The sequence below is a fragment of the Drosophila innubila genome, assembly GCF_004354385.1.
Source record: "Drosophila innubila isolate TH190305 chromosome 3R unlocalized genomic scaffold, UK_Dinn_1.0 2_E_3R, whole genome shotgun sequence".
Classification (NCBI taxonomy): Eukaryota; Metazoa; Arthropoda; class Insecta; order Diptera; family Drosophilidae; genus Drosophila; species Drosophila innubila.
This window is the reverse complement of record NW_022995380.1, coordinates 22374179-22392768: the sequence shown is the minus strand read 5'-3', so window position 1 is coordinate 22392768 and position 18590 is coordinate 22374179. Positions and strand designations below refer to the sequence as shown.

General features: G+C 46.1%; 7 protein-coding genes across 13 annotated transcripts; 2 read left to right on the top strand and 5 right to left on the bottom strand.

Moving 5' to 3' along the window:
* The first annotated feature begins 86 nt into the window (after positions 1–86).
* Positions 87–527, top strand: LOC117793064 (kappaPI-actitoxin-Avd3d-like). Its single transcript, XM_034633448.1, has 2 exons — positions 87–197; positions 259–527. The coding sequence occupies exons 1-2, from the start codon at positions 104–106 to the stop codon at positions 468–470; spliced, it is 306 nt and encodes a 101-aa protein (XP_034489339.1). The 5' UTR covers positions 87–103; the 3' UTR covers positions 471–527.
* Positions 509–1873, bottom strand: LOC117793062 (probable 39S ribosomal protein L45, mitochondrial). Its single transcript, XM_034633447.1, has 2 exons — positions 1746–1873; positions 509–1676 (listed from the first exon to the last, which is right to left on the bottom strand). Exons 1-2 carry the CDS (start codon positions 1788–1790, stop codon positions 633–635), a joined length of 1089 nt encoding a protein of 362 aa, XP_034489338.1. The 5' UTR covers positions 1791–1873; the 3' UTR covers positions 509–632.
* A 167-nt stretch (positions 1874–2040) lies between these two features.
* Positions 2041–4916, bottom strand: LOC117792904 (nucleolar protein dao-5). Its single transcript, XM_034633220.1, has 4 exons — positions 2582–4916; positions 2405–2522; positions 2259–2337; positions 2041–2200 (listed from the first exon to the last, which is right to left on the bottom strand). Exons 1-4 carry the CDS (start codon positions 4914–4916, stop codon positions 2177–2179), a joined length of 2556 nt encoding a protein of 851 aa, XP_034489111.1. The 3' UTR covers positions 2041–2176.
* Positions 4917–5027: 111 nt separating this feature from the next.
* On the bottom strand, positions 5028–9913 carry LOC117789703 (spidroin-1). Of its 6 annotated transcripts, XM_034628795.1 has the most exons (7): positions 8167–9913; positions 8047–8130; positions 7929–7983; positions 7277–7713; positions 5578–7148; positions 5359–5514; positions 5028–5290 (listed from the first exon to the last, which is right to left on the bottom strand). In XM_034628795.1, the coding sequence occupies exons 1-7, from the start codon at positions 9896–9898 to the stop codon at positions 5171–5173; spliced, it is 4155 nt and encodes a 1384-aa protein (XP_034484686.1). In that variant the 5' UTR covers positions 9899–9913; the 3' UTR covers positions 5028–5170. The 6 variants fall into 6 exon arrangements, with proteins under 6 accessions (XP_034484686.1, XP_034484687.1, XP_034484688.1 ...); XM_034628796.1 differs by lacking the exons at positions 7929–7983; positions 8047–8130 and having other exon boundaries at positions 7277–7633; positions 8155–9913; XM_034628797.1 differs by lacking the exons at positions 7929–7983; positions 8047–8130 and having other exon boundaries at positions 7277–7438.
* A 53-nt stretch (positions 9914–9966) lies between these two features.
* Positions 9967–12950, bottom strand: LOC117789704 (ribosome-releasing factor 2, mitochondrial). 2 transcript variants are annotated; one of them, XM_034628801.1, is made up of 9 exons: positions 12750–12950; positions 12518–12680; positions 12173–12465; positions 11741–12110; positions 11461–11683; positions 10894–11411; positions 10622–10835; positions 10412–10561; positions 9967–10352 (listed from the first exon to the last, which is right to left on the bottom strand). In XM_034628801.1, exons 1-9 carry the CDS (start codon positions 12886–12888, stop codon positions 10188–10190), a joined length of 2235 nt encoding a protein of 744 aa, XP_034484692.1. In that variant the 5' UTR covers positions 12889–12950; the 3' UTR covers positions 9967–10187. The 2 variants fall into 2 exon arrangements, with proteins under 2 accessions (XP_034484692.1, XP_034484693.1); XM_034628802.1 differs by lacking the exon at positions 12750–12950 and having other exon boundaries at positions 12173–12451; positions 12518–12646.
* Positions 12951–13084: 134 nt separating this feature from the next.
* On the top strand, positions 13085–17909 carry LOC117792907 (S1 RNA-binding domain-containing protein 1). The gene is made up of 11 exons (XM_034633225.1): positions 13085–13300; positions 13358–13714; positions 13778–14209; positions 14288–14646; positions 14704–14986; positions 15043–15242; positions 15301–15490; positions 15545–15775; positions 17049–17181; positions 17242–17371; positions 17428–17909. The coding sequence occupies exons 1-11, from the start codon at positions 13134–13136 to the stop codon at positions 17646–17648; spliced, it is 2703 nt and encodes a 900-aa protein (XP_034489116.1). The 5' UTR covers positions 13085–13133; the 3' UTR covers positions 17649–17909.
* On the bottom strand, positions 15779–17049 carry LOC117792908. Its single transcript, XM_034633227.1, has 2 exons — positions 16399–17049; positions 15779–16345 (listed from the first exon to the last, which is right to left on the bottom strand). The coding sequence occupies exons 1-2, from the start codon at positions 16980–16982 to the stop codon at positions 15850–15852; spliced, it is 1080 nt and encodes a 359-aa protein (XP_034489118.1). The 5' UTR covers positions 16983–17049; the 3' UTR covers positions 15779–15849.
* Positions 17910–18590: the final 681 nt, after the last annotated feature.

Below are 18590 nucleotides of genomic sequence, written 5' to 3'. Positions count from 1 at the left end.
GAAATTGAAAACACATTTCAATTATTATTTTTTTTGCTCTATGCGCTGGTATATAAAAAGACGTTGCAGATTTCATTGGCAACTAGAAACAACTGAGCTAAGGATGATGAAACTTATGCAACTTACTGTGATTCTTTCTTGCATTATATGTCTGACATCTGCTATAAATCTAACCATGGCTATACAACAGAGAAAAGGTAACAATACATACGAATCATTCATGTTAGAAATAACTAAGGAAATATTTTGCAATCACAGCGGTTTGCACATTAAATTACTCGTATGGATCGTGTCATAGCAGGACAATCCGATGGTTCTACGATTTCGTAAGTGATCGATGCATGAAGTTTATCTATAGTTCGTGTGGCGGTAATCAGAACCGCTTTAATAGTCGCTATGAGTGTATAAGCTACTGCATGAATCCGGCCAACAGATACAACATGCAGGATTTCGAAAACGAATATTTCTAAAAACAAAATAGAAGTGCAAATAAAAAACAAAATAAAAAGGTGTTTAAAAAATACATATATGTAAACTGATCCGTATCTTATGCCATAGCTTATTCTCAGAAATTATTGTGCAACATTAACTTGAAATCTTCTGAGCCGCCAGGCAGCCCATAAAAAGTACAATCAAATGGCCAGAGTTGGTTTCCCACTGGTCTCAGGCTGCTGGGATGCGGATGTGGCTGCAGCGTTGACTACATTCAGTTGCTCCTTTTGCTGATCGCTGCCCGACTCCAGTTGCTTTGTCTGCTCGCCAGCGGTGATCTCCTTAGTCGCCTCTTCGACTGGCTCGTCCGAAATGCGGTATGTGATGGGTGCTGGCTGCTTGGGTGGAAGCCAATCGGGAATGATCTTGTCGTGCAGACGCCATTTGCCGTACTCATTGGAAATGTGTTTCTCAAAGACAACATACTCCAGCACATCCTTGGTAAGGATCTCACTGCCGTGCATTAGGCGACCAAAGCGATCATAGATGGCCAGCATTTGTTGTGTGTGAAACCGGACGGTGACCTGAGCAAATTGATTCTCCTTGGTGATGACCTCTGTGCAACGGGCATGCACAACGCGTGGAGGCTCCAGAGACTGCAGGAAACGCCAATGTATGGTCTTGTCCTTGACATTGTGCATCATTTCTGGGTAGCAGCGCTCAGTGACAAATTCACGGACTTTGTACTTCTCCTTGGCCGCCATATGCGTATGCGCAGCTATATAAATCTCCTGGGCCTCTGCGCCAAAATCGTCTGTGCTAAAACTCTCCTCGTACGAGCGTATTTTCCTGACAGCCAAAAGACTTTTGGATTTCTTCTCCAGAAATTCGAACTTTTGCTTGGCACCAGAAGTCGAAATGATTGACTTCTTGCCGTCTCCCTCTGGCGGTACATATGCCTCGAAGATGCCTCCGGTGCAGCTAATATGAAACGGTCGTTCCATCCACGGACGTGGCGGCAATACGCCGCGTTCCTTCATCCGGCTACGCATCTCCTCCTTGGTTATATCTTCGGGTTTCTCGCGCAAATTGGGCAGATCAATTTTCACAAATTTCTGCTTGCGCAAACGTTTAAACTCTGGCTTCCAGTGCTTGGTCTGACGATGGCGCACCTGCTGCATTTGGATCATGTTCTGCAGACTTGGCAACAACATTCCCATTCCCGCAGTTGCCATTTGGGGCATCTAAAATATCAATTAAAACGGCGTCTGTAGCATATCGTAGTTGTACCCATTTGTACATTATGAAATTACCTGCATCTGCATGATTTTCATGCTAGAACAGACCAGCTTTTCCATGATTAATTTAATTTATTTTAATCCTACAAACGCAAACTGCGTGCTTACACAATCAATAATCGATAACTTGATGCGTTCACAGCTGTTAGCCGGCAAGCTATCGACAAATAAATAAGCGATATCAAAATCGAGTATTTAAATGGTGTTGAATAACGCACAATACATTTTAACTACTGTTGCCAGCAAAGCTGTTTTATAGCTAGTTTTGGATATTTTGAAAGCTCGATTGCTACAAAAATTTAAAAATTTATTTAACGTCAAAAAATTCTTTATTTTCAAATAAACAACGGATTTTATACTGTTTGGCTGATGCGATTGAATGTTTGCCTATCGGACGTGTTACTTTTGTCCAACCCAACTTTAAACAGAAAAACATAAAGAAACATTTAATTGTTAGCAGCACATCCTTTCTGAAAAATAAAAAAGGCTCTATTAAAATGACTTTACAATCTATATTAAAAAACTAACCTTAACAGTTCGAGCTTGCTTGATTTGTTTGTACATGATTATCGAGTTTGCACCACGTGAAGAACGAAGGACTCGATCCCTGGAATTGGATAAGGTTATTATATTATTAATGATTCATAAAACTTATTTTGATAAGGGATACTCACTTAACGGGGCAATCCCCACTATCCATACGAAATTCATCAATAGAAATATTTGAAGGTATATTTTTCAAATTCTTTAGGCACTGTTTGGCATTCTCAATGTCGTTCTCAAGACGCATTACTATGAAAGGAAACGATAATATGTGTGAGATATTTGCGGATTAATATACAGAAATTTACCTTTGATCATCAGCTTCTCCTCAGTGTCATTGCAGCAGAGCGAGCTCTTGCAGGAGCAGCATTGCTGGTCTACCACGGGAGCCGGTTTAGCGGTGGATACCGGGTTCAGGCTCTGGGGATTGCCAGCAATAATATCCTTCATGATTATATTAAAAAGAGCTCCAGGTAAAATGTTTTCCGCTGCAGCAAAGATTCGCTTGTGCATGTAGGCCAGATCCTTGAAGTCCAGAGTGTGAAGGCCATGATGATACAGTCGGTGGCATATGGCATAGAAGCGACTTTTGGGAATATTACATTTGCAGAAGCAGAAGCCGCACTCGTCAATGAACATATCCAGGATCTTGCGCAGCTCTCTTTCCAAACCAACTCCATCAATCTCGCCGGCTGACAATGTTTTCACGGTGTTCCTCACAAACTCATCGAACTGCTCTTCGGTGGTATCATCCATATGTTTGGAACCCTTCTTTCTTTCTTTGGGAGGCCGTGGAGCATGCAATCCGGGCTTTGCAGCCAGACCTTTGGGCGGTCCTTTTGCTGCCTGGTCGTCTTCTTTATCTTCTTTTGGTTTATCAGCTGGAGCTTTAGCTGCGGCTGGTGGCTTTGCTGCTTTTTCAGCAGGTTTAGCAGCGGGTTTTTCAACTGCCGCAGGCTTTTCGGCAACTGCTGCGGGAGCTTTTTCAACAGGCTTTGCAGGGGCTTTTTCAATGGGTTTAGCAGCTGGTTTTTCCACTGCTGCTGGCTTAGTAGCGGCTGCTGCAGCTGCAGGCTTTTCAGCTGGTTTTTCAGCAGGCTTAGCAGCGGGCTTTTCGGCTGCTGCGGGCTTATCGGCAGCAGCTGCAGCAACAGGTGGTGGTGGAGCTGCTTTTTCAGCAGGCTTATCACCAGGTGTGGCTGCTGCTGCTGGCTTTTCGGCTGGCTTCTCAGCTGGTTTCTCAGCAGGCTTTTCGACAGGTTTTTCAGCAGGCTTTGCAACAGGCTTTTCTGCAGGTTTCTCAGCAGGCTTTTCAGCAGGTTTCTCTGCAGGCTTTTCAGCGGGTTTCTCAGCGGGTTTCTCAGCAGGCTTTTCAACGGATTTTTCAGCAGGTTTTTCAGCAGGTTTCTCAGCAGGCTTTTCAGTGGGCTTCTCAGCGGGTTTCTCAGCGGGTTTCTCAGCGGGTTTCTCAGCCGGCTTTTCAGCAGCTTTAACAGCGGGCTTCTCTGCTGGCTTTTCAGCGGGCTTCTCTGCTGGCTTTTCAGCGGGCTTCTCAGCTGGTTTCTCAGCAGGCTTTTCGGCAGGTTTTTGCTCAACCGGTTTAACAACCGGATATGCGACTAAAGTGTCGCGATCCTTGATAACCTTACTAGTTTGTGGTCTCTCAGCTGGGGTTTCGGGCTTCTCTTCCTTTGCTTTCTCAGCTGGGGCTTTGGGTTTCTCCTCCTTTGCTTTCTCAGCTGGTGCTACAGGTTTCTCTTCCTTAGCTTTCTCAGCTGGTGCTTCGGGTTTCTCTTCCTTTGCTTTCTCACGCATTCTTTGCGCTTCCTCTTCGCGTCTCTTAGCTTCCTCTTCGGCTTGCGCACGTTTCTTGGCGTCCTCTTCAGCTTGAGCACGTTTTTTGGCATCCTCATCGGCCTTCCATTGGTCTTCTAGTTTGGCTTTAGCTTCTCTCTCGGCACTGTCGGGATCTGCTCCAAGCTCTCTTAAAGAGTCTTTTAAGTTCTTGTTAATTTCTTCACATAACTGTTTACTTTTCATGCAGTCTTCCAGCTGTCGCTTAAGATCGTCCGTTAAGTCTTGGAGTTCCGATGCTTTCAAATTGTTTACTTTATCCTTTAGCTTCTCGTTCTCTCTGGCAACGTCACCGATATCCTGTATTAGACCAATACTCTCGCGCATTCCCTCCTCCATGTACCTTGTGTCCCTATCAAGTTCACGGACCTTTTCGTCCAATTGGTTTAGTCGCTTATTACTCTCGAGAGCAGCCTGGCACATACACTCGTTGTCCTGAATCAATACCCCCATTTGACCATCTTTTTCCTTTAATAAGTTCCTCAAGCGATACAATTCGTCCATGCAGTCTTGAATGTTGTTAATATCCTGACTATCCGGATACTTATTCTGGTTTATTTGCTTAAAACAATCCACCTGTTTGCACATTTCGTTTCTAATGTGCTCCAAGGTGGCGCCCGTGTAAAAAGCGAGATCATCACCAAGATTCGGACACTCTGGTACTTCAAAGGCCGGACAATCCCCATGCTGATTTCCGTACTTCTGGTTTAGTTCACAGATGACGCCCTGGAGAGTAAAACGAGTGCGTGTGTGTGCAGAATAAAACGTGGGATTAGAGAGGAAAATCATTAGAAGTATTTGTGGATGAGGAAGGCGGAAATTAAGTTTAAGATAAATTTGCTAAAGCCGCTAAAATTCCAATGGTCCTAGCATCTAACGACTTTCCTCTCATCCCGCATATTTTTTTTGTTACAGTTTCACATAACAGATTTGTGCACTTATAATTTCAATGATAGACTACAGAATTTTAAAAACAGTTTTTGGATAACATAGATTGGCGATTTGGGGGGAGATAAAATAAACATATGATATTTGGAGCGGCATTAACAAGTAATATCTCCGTCTTCCTCAATCCCAGATTTGTTGAGACAACTATCATCGCAACTTTCTATCAACTCGTCAAGGAAACGATAACCGGATTTCTTGAATGTTTTCGTTTTATGCTTCGGGATGGGTTACACGTAAAACATAAACACCCTCGGAATCTTAATATTTATTAAATATTACTCACCATTAGCTGTTGATACTGGCAATCGTAGGAATTCAAGGCAATATCCCGCTTACGAAGCTCATTGCGTAGCACATCGATTTCTAACTGCATGCACTTGCAACGCTGAGATGCCGGTTGGAGAGCAATGACTTGTTGTTGCAGATCATTACAGGCACACTGGGAGAAGGAGAAGACTTGAAGTGCATTCAGAAGAAGTGCACATAACTCGACTTTACTTACTTTAAGTAATTCCTCATTGTATTTCGATTGTTCCACTTCGCCTTCGTAATATTTTTGCATTTCTTGAATGTCGCACTCCATGTCATGAATATATTGATTTTGTGCTTCATAACTCTTGGCTAGATCACCAGAAGCGTAATCTGCCCGATCAGCCTGCCTCGACAGTCGTTTGACCTTATCATCAAGAAAGCCTAGATCGTTAATCTTTTTGCGTAGACCATCTCGCTCCGACAGCATTTGTTGGATGCGTTCAACATCCATCTCAGGCGTATTTGAGCCGGTGGTTCCACCATATCTCATATTTTCGTCTTCTTGCTGACGCAACAACGCCAATTCCTTGCCCATAGCATTGATCTTATTTTGTAAATAGCTAACGTCACTGCTTCTCTCAGGATCGATCCTGATGTTTTCCATTGGGGCTCGCTTCGACTGCTTCTCAATGATTCGCCTAAGGTTGGCATTTTCCACCTCTAAAATATCATGGGCTTTGTTCATATCATCAATAGATCTTTGCAGTTCAGTGAGTTCCCTTTCATCATCGGGGTCGATTTTTCCCGCGTTTGCCAGTTGCCTGATTTTATTTTTAAGCGCTTTGCTTTTGTCCGGATCGTAACGTTGATTCATGATTCGCTTTATATCAGCATTCTCCGCCCTGGCTGTTCCCAAGTTATCCTTGGATTCGGCTAGCTCCTTCTGAAGTAAGTTGTTCTTTATCATCAGATCCTTCATAGCGTCAATTGTATCGTCAGCAGCGTTGATTAGACTATCGCCGACCAATAAATTATCACCGGGACCGCCTTGACTTCCTCTTGGGCCTCCAGGTCCACCAGGGCCACCGCGCTGTCCTCCAGGACCACCACCAGGGCCTCCACGCTGTCCACCTGGACCACCTCCAGGTCCTCCACCCTGACCAGTTCCATAACCACCAGGGCCTTGACCAGGACCTCCTCCATCTCGCCCATAACCACCAGGGCCTTGACCAGGACCTCCATCTCGGCCATAACCACCTGGGCCTTGACCAGGACCTCCTCCATCTCGCCCATAACCACCAGGGCCTTGACCAGGACCTCCATCTCGGCCATAACCACCTGGGCCCTGACCTGGAGCTCCTCCATCTTGTCCATAACCTCCTGGGCCCTGACCTGGACCACCTCCATCTCTTCCATAACCACCTGGGCCTTGACCTGGACCTCCATCTCTTCCATAACCACCTGGGCCTTGACCTGGACCTCCATCTCTTCCATAACCACCTGGGCCCTGACCTGGACCTCCTCCATCTCGTCCATAACCAGTTGGACCCTGACCTTGACCTGGTTCTCCTCCGTCTCGTCCTTGGCCTGGCCCACGACCGCCTTGGTCCTGTCCGGGACTTCCATAACCACCTGGGCCCTTTCCTTGGCCTGGCCCTCCTCCGTTTCGTCCCTGACCTGGTCCACGTCCACCCTGGTCCTGACCATAGCCACCTGGTCCCTGTCCCTGACCTGGTCCACGTCCACCCTGGTCCTGACCAGTACCTCCAAAACCCCCTGGACCCTGTCCCTGACCTGGTCCACGTCCACCCCGGTCTTGACCTTGACTTCCATAACCACTGGACTTGTCCTGACTGGCCTCTGCTGCCTCTCCTGACCTGGTCACGTCACCTTGGTCTGACCATAGCGCCTGGTCCTGTCCTGTCTGGTCACGTCACCTCGGTCCTGACCAGTACCTCCATAGGCACCTGGGCCCTGTCCCTGACCTGGTCCACGTCCACCCTGATCCTGACCAGTACCTCCATAACCACCGGGGCCCTGTCCCTGACCAGGCCCACGTCCACCCTGATCCTGACCAGTACCTCCATAACCACCTGGGCCCTGTCCCTGACCTGGTCCTCCTCCGTCTCGCCCTTGACCAGGTCCACGTCCACCCTGGTCCTGACCAGTAGCCCCATAACCACCTTGACCCTGTCCCTGACCTGGTCCACGTCCGCCCTGATCTTGACCAGTACCTACATAACCACCGGGGCCTTGTCCCTGCCCAGGCCCACGTCCGCCCTGGTCCTGACCAGTACCTCCATAACCAGCTGGGCCCTGTCCCTGACCGGGTCCTCCTCCGTCTCGACCTTGACCTGGTCCACGCCCACCCTGGTCCTGACCAGTAGCCCATAACCACCTTGACCCTGTCCCTGACCTGGTCCACGTCCGCCCTGATCTTGACCTGTACCTCCATAACCACTGGGCCTTGTCCTGACCAGGCCTACGTCTCTCCTGGTCCTGACCAGTACTCCATAACCAGCTGGGCTTTGTCCTGACCGGGTCCTCCTCTGTCTCGCCCTTGACTGGTCACGTCCACCTGGTCCTGGACCAGTTCCATAACCACCTTGACCCTGTCCCTGACCTGGTCCACGTCCGCCCTGATCTTGACCTGTACCTCCATAACCACCGGGGCCCTGTCCCTGTCCAGGCCCACGTCCACCCTGGTCCTGTCCAGTACTTCCATAACCACCTGGGTCCTGTCCCTGACCTGGCCCTCCTCCTTCTCGCCCTTGACCTGGTCCACGTCCACCCTGCTCCTGACCTGCACTTCCAATGCCACCTGGACCCTGTCCCTGACCTGGTCCACGTCCACCCTGGTCTTGACCAGTACCTCCATAACCCCCTGGGCCCTGTCCCTGACTTGAGCCCGGACCTTGCCCTTGACCCGGACCGGCCTGACCTTGGTTACCAGGACCTCCTTCGCCCCGACTACCTGGGCCTTGTCCCTGACCATAGCTTCCCCTAGCACCTCGGTCTTGTCCCCTACCGTCCTGTCCAGGTCCTTCGCTGCCATAACCACCAGGGCCTTGACCCTGACCTGCACCCTGCTGACCAGGACCTCCTCCGCCTTTACCACCTGCACCTTGGTCCTGACCTTGACCGCCATAGCCATTTTGGCCCGGGCCTTGACCTACCTGCCCTGGACCACCTCCACCACGTCCTTGGCCCTCCTCACCCGGACCTCCCCCACCACGACCACCTGGGCCTTGTCCCTGATTTGAAGCTCCATAACTACCACGACCACCTCGGTCCTGGCCTTGTCCCTGCTGTCCAGGCCCTACGCCTCCTCGACCGCCTGGACCTTGTCCCTGATCTGGGCCCCCATATCCACCTTGGCCAGGACTTTGTCCCTGCTGTCCTGGACCTCCACCACCACGACCGCCTGGACCTTGTCCCTGATCTGGACCCCCATAAGCACCTTGGCCAGGACTTTGTCCCCCCTGCCCTGGACCACCACCAGCTCTACCGCCAGGACCTTGTCCCTGACCTGAACCATAATCGCCTTGTCCCGGGCCTTGTCCCTGCTGACCTGGACCTCCACCACTTCGACTACCCGGACCTTGGGCTTGATCAGGTCCAGAGCCACCCCAGCCGCCTTGTCCCTGAGCTGAACTTCCGTAACTACCTTGATCCTGACCCGGACCTCCGCCGCCTCGGCCACCCGGACCTTGGTCTTGGCCTTGACCCGGACCTCCGCCGCTACGGGCACCCGGGCCTTGAGTTGGGCCACCGCCCCCCGAACCACCGTAGCCACCTGGATCTTGGCCTGGACCTGCGGCTCCACGACCTGGGCCGCTGCCGCTTGGCCCTCCATAACCCTCTTGGTCCTGACCTGGACCACCTCTGTCTCGACCCTGTCTACCGCCCCCTTGGCCACCATAACCACCTTGGTCCTGACCGGGACCCCCACCGCCTCGACCACCAGGACCTTGGCCCTGACCTTGGGTTCCATAACCACCCCGACCTCCTTGTTCCTGACCCGGACCTCCATAACCTTGACCCTGTCCTTGTCCTTGTCCCTGTCCTCGCCCCTTTCCTGATCGACCGTCACCGTCTTGACCCTGACCTCTGCCACCCCAACCGCCCTGACGTGGACCCCCATAACCACCACGACCGTCCTGTTGTCCTTCATCATAGCCTTCACCTTGCCCCTGACCTCGACCACGACCACGACCATACCCGCCCCTTCCACTGTCCTGTCCCTTTCGACCAGGCTTACCTGTCCGCCCGTCGTCATCATAATAAGGTCTACCGTCAGGTCCGACACCACCTCTGCCACCTCCAGGTCCACCGGCACCTCCGGGCCCAGGTCCGCCGTCTGCAGAATCACGGCGCCAGTATGTGGGTGTGTTGCACGACACCATATCAGCAATGAAGCGGGATTTTTTGTCCTCATTGGCTGACCAAGATCGATCATCATTCGTCGACGGGTAGCTTTTTAACTTAACGCACACCTCCTGGCACTCAAAGTCAATGGACTCGTTCATAAACGGCACATGAAAGAACTCTTTTTGGGTGGAGAACGCCATGGCGGAGTGCCAATGTTATAATCCGTGGATTGGAAAGTGAATTATGTATTATAAAACACAAATTTCAATTTTTTCTTTTGAAATGTTTATGGTTGGAGAGTTTAAAAAGTAATATAGAAAATACGTCCGACATCAATTGTATCACCAAAGTTTCTAATAATGCACGTGCGACAATTTACACATTTGTTACTGTACTGTGTTTTTTTACTTTATGTTCAACTGACCTACTGCTCTCAGCATGCTACAATCACTCTACATAAAAGTAAATAACAAACGAATGGATATCTTATTATTCTAATCCTTGAGCACGTCGAACGGCAAGTGATTCATCTGCCGAGTTCATCTCCGAAAATCCACATGGCTGCATTGTCATGCTGGCTGTTCCAGAGCTAATCGTACGCAGGGCACTTGAATATCCGGAGAGCTCAGCCAATGGTGCATTTACCAAAATAAGCTAAAAGTAGAAAAGTTGTTAATCAATTATAGTAAATAAAGAGAATACGATTAAATTACCCTATTCTTATCCCCTTTTGGCATCACGTCTTTGATGATCGCTCGCCGCCTGGACAGATCCGCCATAATGCCAGAAATACGTTCGTTGGGTGCCACAATTTGCATGGCCATAATGGGTTCCAGTAAGCGTGTTCCACATGTGCCAAGCAGCTGAATAAGGAATTTAAATTGTAGTTTAATATCGAGAAATTCATACAAAAAATTGCTGACCTTTTGCACGCACTGTGCGGCCGTTGACATGATAAAGGAGTCGGCAGTGCCACGACCTATAAGGACATTATGTAGCCGTATCTGAGTATCCACCACCTGGCCACCAACACGTGGTCCACGCTCTAAGGCACTGATTGCACCCTTGCGCACTACTTGAAGGATGCGAGGCCGTAATGCATTGAGATTTTGAACGTTCTCGGGCGATTTATCTAAGCTATAATAGACAATATTAGAAAATGTCTGTACGCTGTGATGATTCACTTAAGACATACCTGAACAGTTCTGTATGGTCATTGATTAGCTCCAGAGTAATGCTCATATTTTGCTTGCTTCCCGCAATTTCTTTTTCCAAACTTAAAGTGTTAATAGCTGGCGATTCGATGGTCTCCTTGTAGGCAATTTGAAGGGGTCCCAAATCAACATCTATTTTGTATTCACTCAGCATTCGCGACTTAATGATATCCATGTGCAGTTCACCCATTCCTCCAAGCACCGTCTGTCCGGTGACTGCATCATAGCTGACACGCAGGCTGGGATCCTCACGCTGCAATTGCTTGAGCGCATTCTCCATCGCTGTCTGTGAGGATATACTGGGAGGTTCAATAGAGCAGAAGTAAACGGCATCCAGTATTTGCGTTTCAATTGAAAACATCTCCTGGCATACACCCAACTCCTCATCGTCGTCGACGTCCTTTTGCTGTGTTGTCTCACCTCTAGTTTGCAGTAAACGCTTCTGAGCATTCTTCAGAGATGAATGGCTGCTGGTGAGCAGATCTCCAGTGACTGTGGACTTTTAAAAACGTTAACATACACGGATCGATTGTTTATAAGATGCTTACCTTAAGACCCGCACATATCGCCACATCTCCAGCTTGTACCGAACTCACTTCTCTGTATTCATCAGCCAGAGGCTCGTAGATTTTGGAGACAACCTCAGCATGTCCGCTCGAGCTCGTCAAACGCATTCCACGTTTTATCTCCCCGCGTAATAAACGGACTAGAGTAAGAGCTCCTCGCTGCTTGTCATGTACAATTTTGAAAACCTTGCCCGCAAGATCGTTACTACAAATATTAAATATTTATAGTAATACTATATGTAATTATCAATTCTATGCTTACCCAAAGCAGTTGTATATCTGATTACGTTCCCCCGGACTGGGTAAATAGTCAATAACGGCATCCATCAAACGTTGTATCCCTATATTCTTATAGGCAGATCCCAGAAGCACGGGCACAATCTTCTTTTGGCAGGTAGCGCGACGCAAAGCTTGTCCAATCAGCTCATTGCTGACTTGGTCAAAGCTTTCTGTGCTGATGACAATCTCAGCTAGCTCGTCATCAAGTCCGGAAAGCTGATCAATAAGCTCATTCCGTTTCTCTTGTAACTCTCGAAGCGTATCAGAAGATTCCAATTTTCTAATGCTATAAAGGCGGCCAAAATCCTTTTGTTGCCAACTTAATTGCTCCAATGTGATCACATCGTATATTCCTGTCAAGAATTAACATTTTGAGTAAATGTGGAGTTATAAGACAAAATTTTTTAAATATCACCTAATTGTCCATTATCATTTTTCATTGGGTACTGCGTGCATATTGGCTTGGCATCCAGCTTTGACTTCAAATCGTCAACACATTTATCAAAGTTGGCGTCCGGACGATCCATTTTATTGACAAACACGAGTCGCGGAAGATTATGCTTGTCGGCCTGTGTCCACACGGTTACTGTTTGGGCTTCAACTCCAGCCGTGCCGTCCAAAACAACAATAACTCCGTCCACGGCATACAGGGATTGTTCAACCTCCATGGTAAAATCAATATGACCAGGAGTGTCTAAAAGATTTATGCTATATGAAAACGTGGAATGGCTAGTTGGGAATCAAAATGCAATATACACACCGTTTTCCATTCCAAGCAAATGTGACGGCGGAGCTGCAAATTGTGATGCCTCGTTCCCGTTCCTGTGTGAGGTAATCAGTTACAGTGTTCCCGTGATGAACTTCGCCCAATGCACGTGTCTTGCCGGAATAGAAAAGCATGCGTTCTGTTGTTGTAGTTTTCCCTGTAAAAGGATAAAGAATGCACTGAAAGATTATCTTTAAAATTTGCATATATTACAACTTATCTGTACCTGCATCTATGTGTGCCAAAATGCCAATGTTTCTGATGTCAGCGCTGTAGCATCGTTTGATGACCTGGGCAGTATAGCTCAGCAACAAATTGCTGCGTCTTAATGGTACACTGAATAGTGTGTATTGCAACATTTTCATTGAATAACTTGCTACTTTAAGTTAACGGACAGTCAAAAAATCATGCCGCTCACTCAGCTGGCATCTGTTGCATCTGCACAGCTGATTTCTGAGTGATAGTACAGTGCTATCGATAATTTGTACTATCGAGCTACGATGACCGTTGATTAAATCGATTTCTCATTGATGTTTACCAGTATCAACAATCGAGAGTTGGCTCGCATGTTTATTTAATTATTAAACAAGTCCGAACTGTAGCTCAAATAATGTCAACACGACCGCGTCGTCTGGCGGCTAAAAAGGCACCAATCGTTATTGAGTTGTCCGACTCTGAGAGCGAGACCATTGCATCAAAAGGCAATGATGAATATATGCCAACAGAGACCCGCAGTCGAATTGTAGATCGTGCAGGAAGAACTGCAGCATCCGGCGTGTAAATAGAAATATATTGATCATAACTCAATTTTTAAGAACGTATTTATGTTATTAGCACTGCATCAAGGAAGCGTTGGCCGGATCCCAAAACCAGCAGCAGCTCAGGTGACGCGCCAGCTGCAAAAAAAAGGCGCGCAAAAAAGGACAAAGAGAATGAGTCGAATCCAAGCAATGGCGTGACAGAGTCAGAGATTGCGCCTCCTTTGTCGACTCCACCAGAAGTAGACGGAGCCGCTCATAGTTCAATACCAGTATCATCCAATACGACAACTGGACGCAGCTCATTCTGGGAGCGACGTAAGGTGTGGAACATCCACGAACTTCTGGCCGAGACAGAGCACATTCAGCCCACGGCAGCTCGCAACATTGTGCAGCTGTTTGAGAATGAAAACACCATTCCATTTATTTGCCGGTACTTTTCGATACTCTGATTCGTATTCCTATATAGTATATTGTATGTTGTATGTTCTATTAGATATCGTCGCGATTTGGTGGACCATATAACCCCGGATCGATTGCGTGACATACGCAACACATACACGGAAATTGTAGATCTGCGCAAAAAAGCCGAGAACATTGTGAATACGCTGGAGCGAGAGAATGTGCTCAACACGGAAATACGTGAAGAGCTGATGTGTGCCAAGACGAACGAGGAACTCGAGTTTCTTTATGCTCCATACAAACCGGCTAGCAAGGGCACGTTGGCGGAGCGGGCCAAGGCTTTGGGTCTGCAACAGTATGCGGATTGCCTTCTATACGGCACAGCACCGAGAGTCGAGCTGTCCTCAATTGTTGACCCAAGCAACACGGATTTGGCCACAGAGGAACTGGTTTTGACGGGCATCTGTAACATTATTATACACAACATAAGCAAGAATACCAGTGTGCTGGAAGAACTGCGACGCTTGTAAGTGACTAAGAGTAAGAACTAAGACTTAGCTCTATCTATACATATCTATATTCATAAACTTTATTTATTTGTCAGACAAAACGTGCATCGCATCATGCTGAAATGTAGCAAGACCAAGAGCACGACCTCCTCGAAAACAACAACAAGCAAATCAGCTGCTGCCAACGGAATTAATGACAAAAAACTGGACAGTTCCAAGTTTGAGAACTACTTTAATTTTCTAGCTGATGTTAAAACAACAAAACCCCATCAGACGCTGGCAATTAATCGAGGCGAGAAGCACAAGTTTCTCACCGTCAAAGTAGAGACCAACAATTATTTAAAGAATGATCTAACACGGTTCATATCGGATCAGTATATGTCCGAAGGACTGATGTATCCTCTACGCAGAGATGTGTTCACTCGTTCCCTGGAAGAATGCTTTACGAAGAAATGTAAATACGCAGACAGCAATAAAATAAGCATTATAATTAATTTTAATTTACTTGTAGTACATCCGCTGCTTTGTCGACAAGTGCGAGCCGAGCTTAAGGAAAAGGCAACGCGCGCATCTATTGAAGTGTTTGGCAAAAATCTGAAACAACTTTTATTGATGTCACCGCTAAAAGGCGAACGAATTCTTGGCATTGATCCTGGCTATACAAATGGCTGTAAACTGGCTCTTATATCAGAGACAGCCGACGTCTTAGAAACAGGAGTCATTTATCCACACGGTCGACAGGCCAATAAAAGAGGAGCCGAGCAGAAGCTTGTTGAGCTGCTCAGTAAATTCAAGTATGTAAATCTTAATATCTGCAAATCATTAGAATTTAGTTAATTTATTTGCATAGCTGTCGCATCATTGCTCTGGGCAATGGCACCGCCTGTCGCGACACTGAGATGTGGCTGTCATCGCTCTTCCAGGCGGGCATCCTCGACGCTCGGAGCATTCGTTACAGCATTGTGAATGAGAATGGCGCCTCGATTTACTCCTGCAGCGATGTTGCCACCAAGGAGTTTCCCAAAATGGACAGAAACGAGATTAGTGCAGGTAAGAATATTTCAATTGTTGGCAAATCACAGCAATTAATTTCTTATTTGCATTACAGTGTCTATTGCACGCCGGCTAAATGATCCGTTGAGTGAATACGTCAAGATTGAGCCACGTCACTTGGGAGTGGGCATGTATCAGCATGATGTGAATGAGAAGACGCTTACGGAAACCCTAAATGATGTTGTCTCCGAATGTGTGAGCTATGTTGGCGTTGATTTAAATACAGCCAGTTTGAGCGTACTTAAGTAGGTCGATAAGCTACCCCATGTCATCCATTAAACTAATCAAACCATGATTAGACACATTGCAGGTCTTTCCGAGAAGAAGGCCGAAAAGATCATTGAGCATCGAACACAAAAAGGTCCGTTTCAGTCGCGCAAGGATCTGTTGTCCGTGCGCAGCATTGGAGAGAAGACTTATGTACAGTGTGCAGGCTTCGTTCGCATCGAACCCCTCAGCATGGGCGGGAAGGTAAAGAATCCGCTTGACTGCACTTGGGTGCATCCAGAAAGCTACAAACTGGCCGAAGCGTAAGTACCACACAAAATATAGATGCATTTATTTGTTCCAGAAATTATTGAACTACAAGTAATTAAAGAGATTCTCAGTCAACACTTAACTTTTCCATCTCCGTCTGGGGTGTTGAGGTGTCACTATGTTTCACTGCATGATCACTGTCGCTTGTCTGCTGTGGTGTTTCGGTCTGCACTTCGGAGACCAGTCTGATGTTCTTCTCACGGCGATCACGCCCTTGGCACCAACAGGGCAGATACGGTTCCAGAGGATTTTGGTTTCTACAACGCTTACAGGTGCACTGCTCAGTGCCCGCGCGTTTGAAGCTCTCAAAGTCAAGATTGCCTCGCAACAATGCCAAATAATCATCTATGGAGTGCTCCTGAGCAGCATCCATCAACTGTGCCCAGGTCTTGAATTTGCGGACCACTTCAAAGAAATATTCGTATAGATTCTGTATAGTTTGAAGCACGGTTTCCAAACCCAATAGAAACGGACTCTCCAGCGTTCTGTCCAGCTTGTCCAGACGAGTTCGCAGCTCAGCCATGGCATCTCTAATTGCCACAATATTTGCGGCTAATTCAGAGCTGCAGAAGAAAAGCATGAGACTACGAATTGCAGATTAAATGAAGAGGCATACTTGGATTCATTAATGTCATTGTATGCTTTTTGGAACTCGCAGAGAGATCGCTGCTCTGCCATCTGGCTCAAATACTCCGGATAGATCTTGATGGCACAGGCTGATCCGATCAGTAGACGACGCCGTACGGCCTGGTAACGCATCTGTTTTGCCAACTTAATTTGCAACTCTTTGGCATCTGCCAGCTGATTCTCCATGTTCCTCAGCATTCCCTCAATGACAAGTATCTGCTGATGTACACACTCCTCCAGTTGAAAATCGCAGCGAGTGTAGAGCGTCTCGCAGTGATCAAAGTTGGGTTTTAAGCCTTTAAGGGGAATGGTTGCTCCACGACATGGTGGCGGCAGTGGGTAACGCCTAAAACGTTCCGGCGGATAATCCCAACAAGGACCAAATCGTACATCCGCTGTCATTGCTGGAGATTTCCAGCAAGGCGTGTAGATTTTCTTATGCTCGTATATTGGGCTCTGACCACAAGCTACGTACTTCATCTTGGCCTTTGAGCTGTCCTTTTGAGCTGGCGGATAATTCCAACGATTCTCATACAGTTTCTGGAGCTCTTTTAGCTTCTTTTGGGGCGCCATGTTAAATTGGGAGCAATAGTATTGTATAATAAATTGAAAACTCTGAAATTTTCGTTGCCTTTACAGTGTCATTCAGAAATGTGACTTGAAACTCTCGGACATTGGCAAGGCCGTTTTTATGCAGCGCATCAAAGAGTTTGGCATGGCTCAGAATAATCTCGAGCAGCTCGCTGAGCAGCACAAGCTGCATATGGAACGGGTGAGCTAAAAAAGAGTCTTTGGTTAAACATATCCACCAATTTCCTCATATCGATTGCAGGTTAAATTTGTGCTGGTTGCACTGCAGCGTGAACTATTACAAGATTACCGAGCGGACTTGGATAAACGTCCGCTTTTCAAGCAAGGACTGACGAGGCTGGACGAACTGAGTATTGGCGATGTCGTCACCGGTATTTAGATCAAATTCAAATAAGTATTCCAATTGTTAACTAATTTTATCTTTTAGGTGCGGTCACTAATGTTACCCATTTTGGTGCCTTTGTGGACATCGGCGTGGAACGAGATGGTCTCATACATAAAAGCCATATGAACAATTGTGAGCTGAGCATTGGAGATCGTATTATCGCCTCTGTGCTCAAGGTTGATATGCAGCGAAGACAGTTGGGACTCCGCTTGGAGAACATGTTGGAGGAAACAGACACATCCTTTACTTTAAAGACGGAGTAAAACACACAAAACACACATTTGTAAAGTTTTTTTTGGAAGTTTTTAATTTTTGTCATGATTTTTCATTGTTCATTAATTGTTTGCTGATCACTTAGCCACATATTATTAATTGTATGTATGTATATGCATATATAATATATAAAATGCACTGAAAGCTTATCAATTTAATGTTAAATTGTCTCATATCAAGCGTGTCCCCCTCATTAATTAGTGATGCAATCAAATATATCAATAGTTTTGGGCTATTTCTCTTATAAGCAAGTTTGGGTTTTTAAATAATCTTTCTTTATTTCATTTTCAATTTATTGCCGTTTCAATAGAATTGTTAAAAATAATTATAAACAATTGTTATACAGTTTACATTTACATAATTACACAATAATATATAATATATATTAAAAAATATACATACGTATGTATTCAAAGTTATTGTATTTCGTTTTATCTTTTTTGTTGCTTTACTTTTTTCGATTTCTTTTTTGTATGTTATGATTTATTATTATAATATATTATAATTTCATATTCTAGCTACGTGGACTTGTCGCGTAATCAACCAATTGTTTTTTAAATAAATACATATGCAACCGTACATAATATTGGAGATGTTAATTACTTATTGCAAAAAGGCCAATAGAGCAAATTATATAGCATTTGACATAATTCGCTGTTTTTCATTTTCATTAATCATTGTGTATATAGAGAAAATGTTTTATAATTTATTTTTATCATTTATAATGATAGCATAGGTAATGATGTAAGTTTTTCTTTATGCATGTACTTTTAAACGTATGTTAATTTTAAATAATAAGTATTTAATGTGAATAAGCAATGTTTTGCTCCTTTCGGTACAACAAACAAAAAAAGCCGTTCAGCAGAGTCTCTGGCAGGTGCCAAGCAATCGAACAATATTTAAGTAAGGAGCGATCTCGGCTTGATTATGAC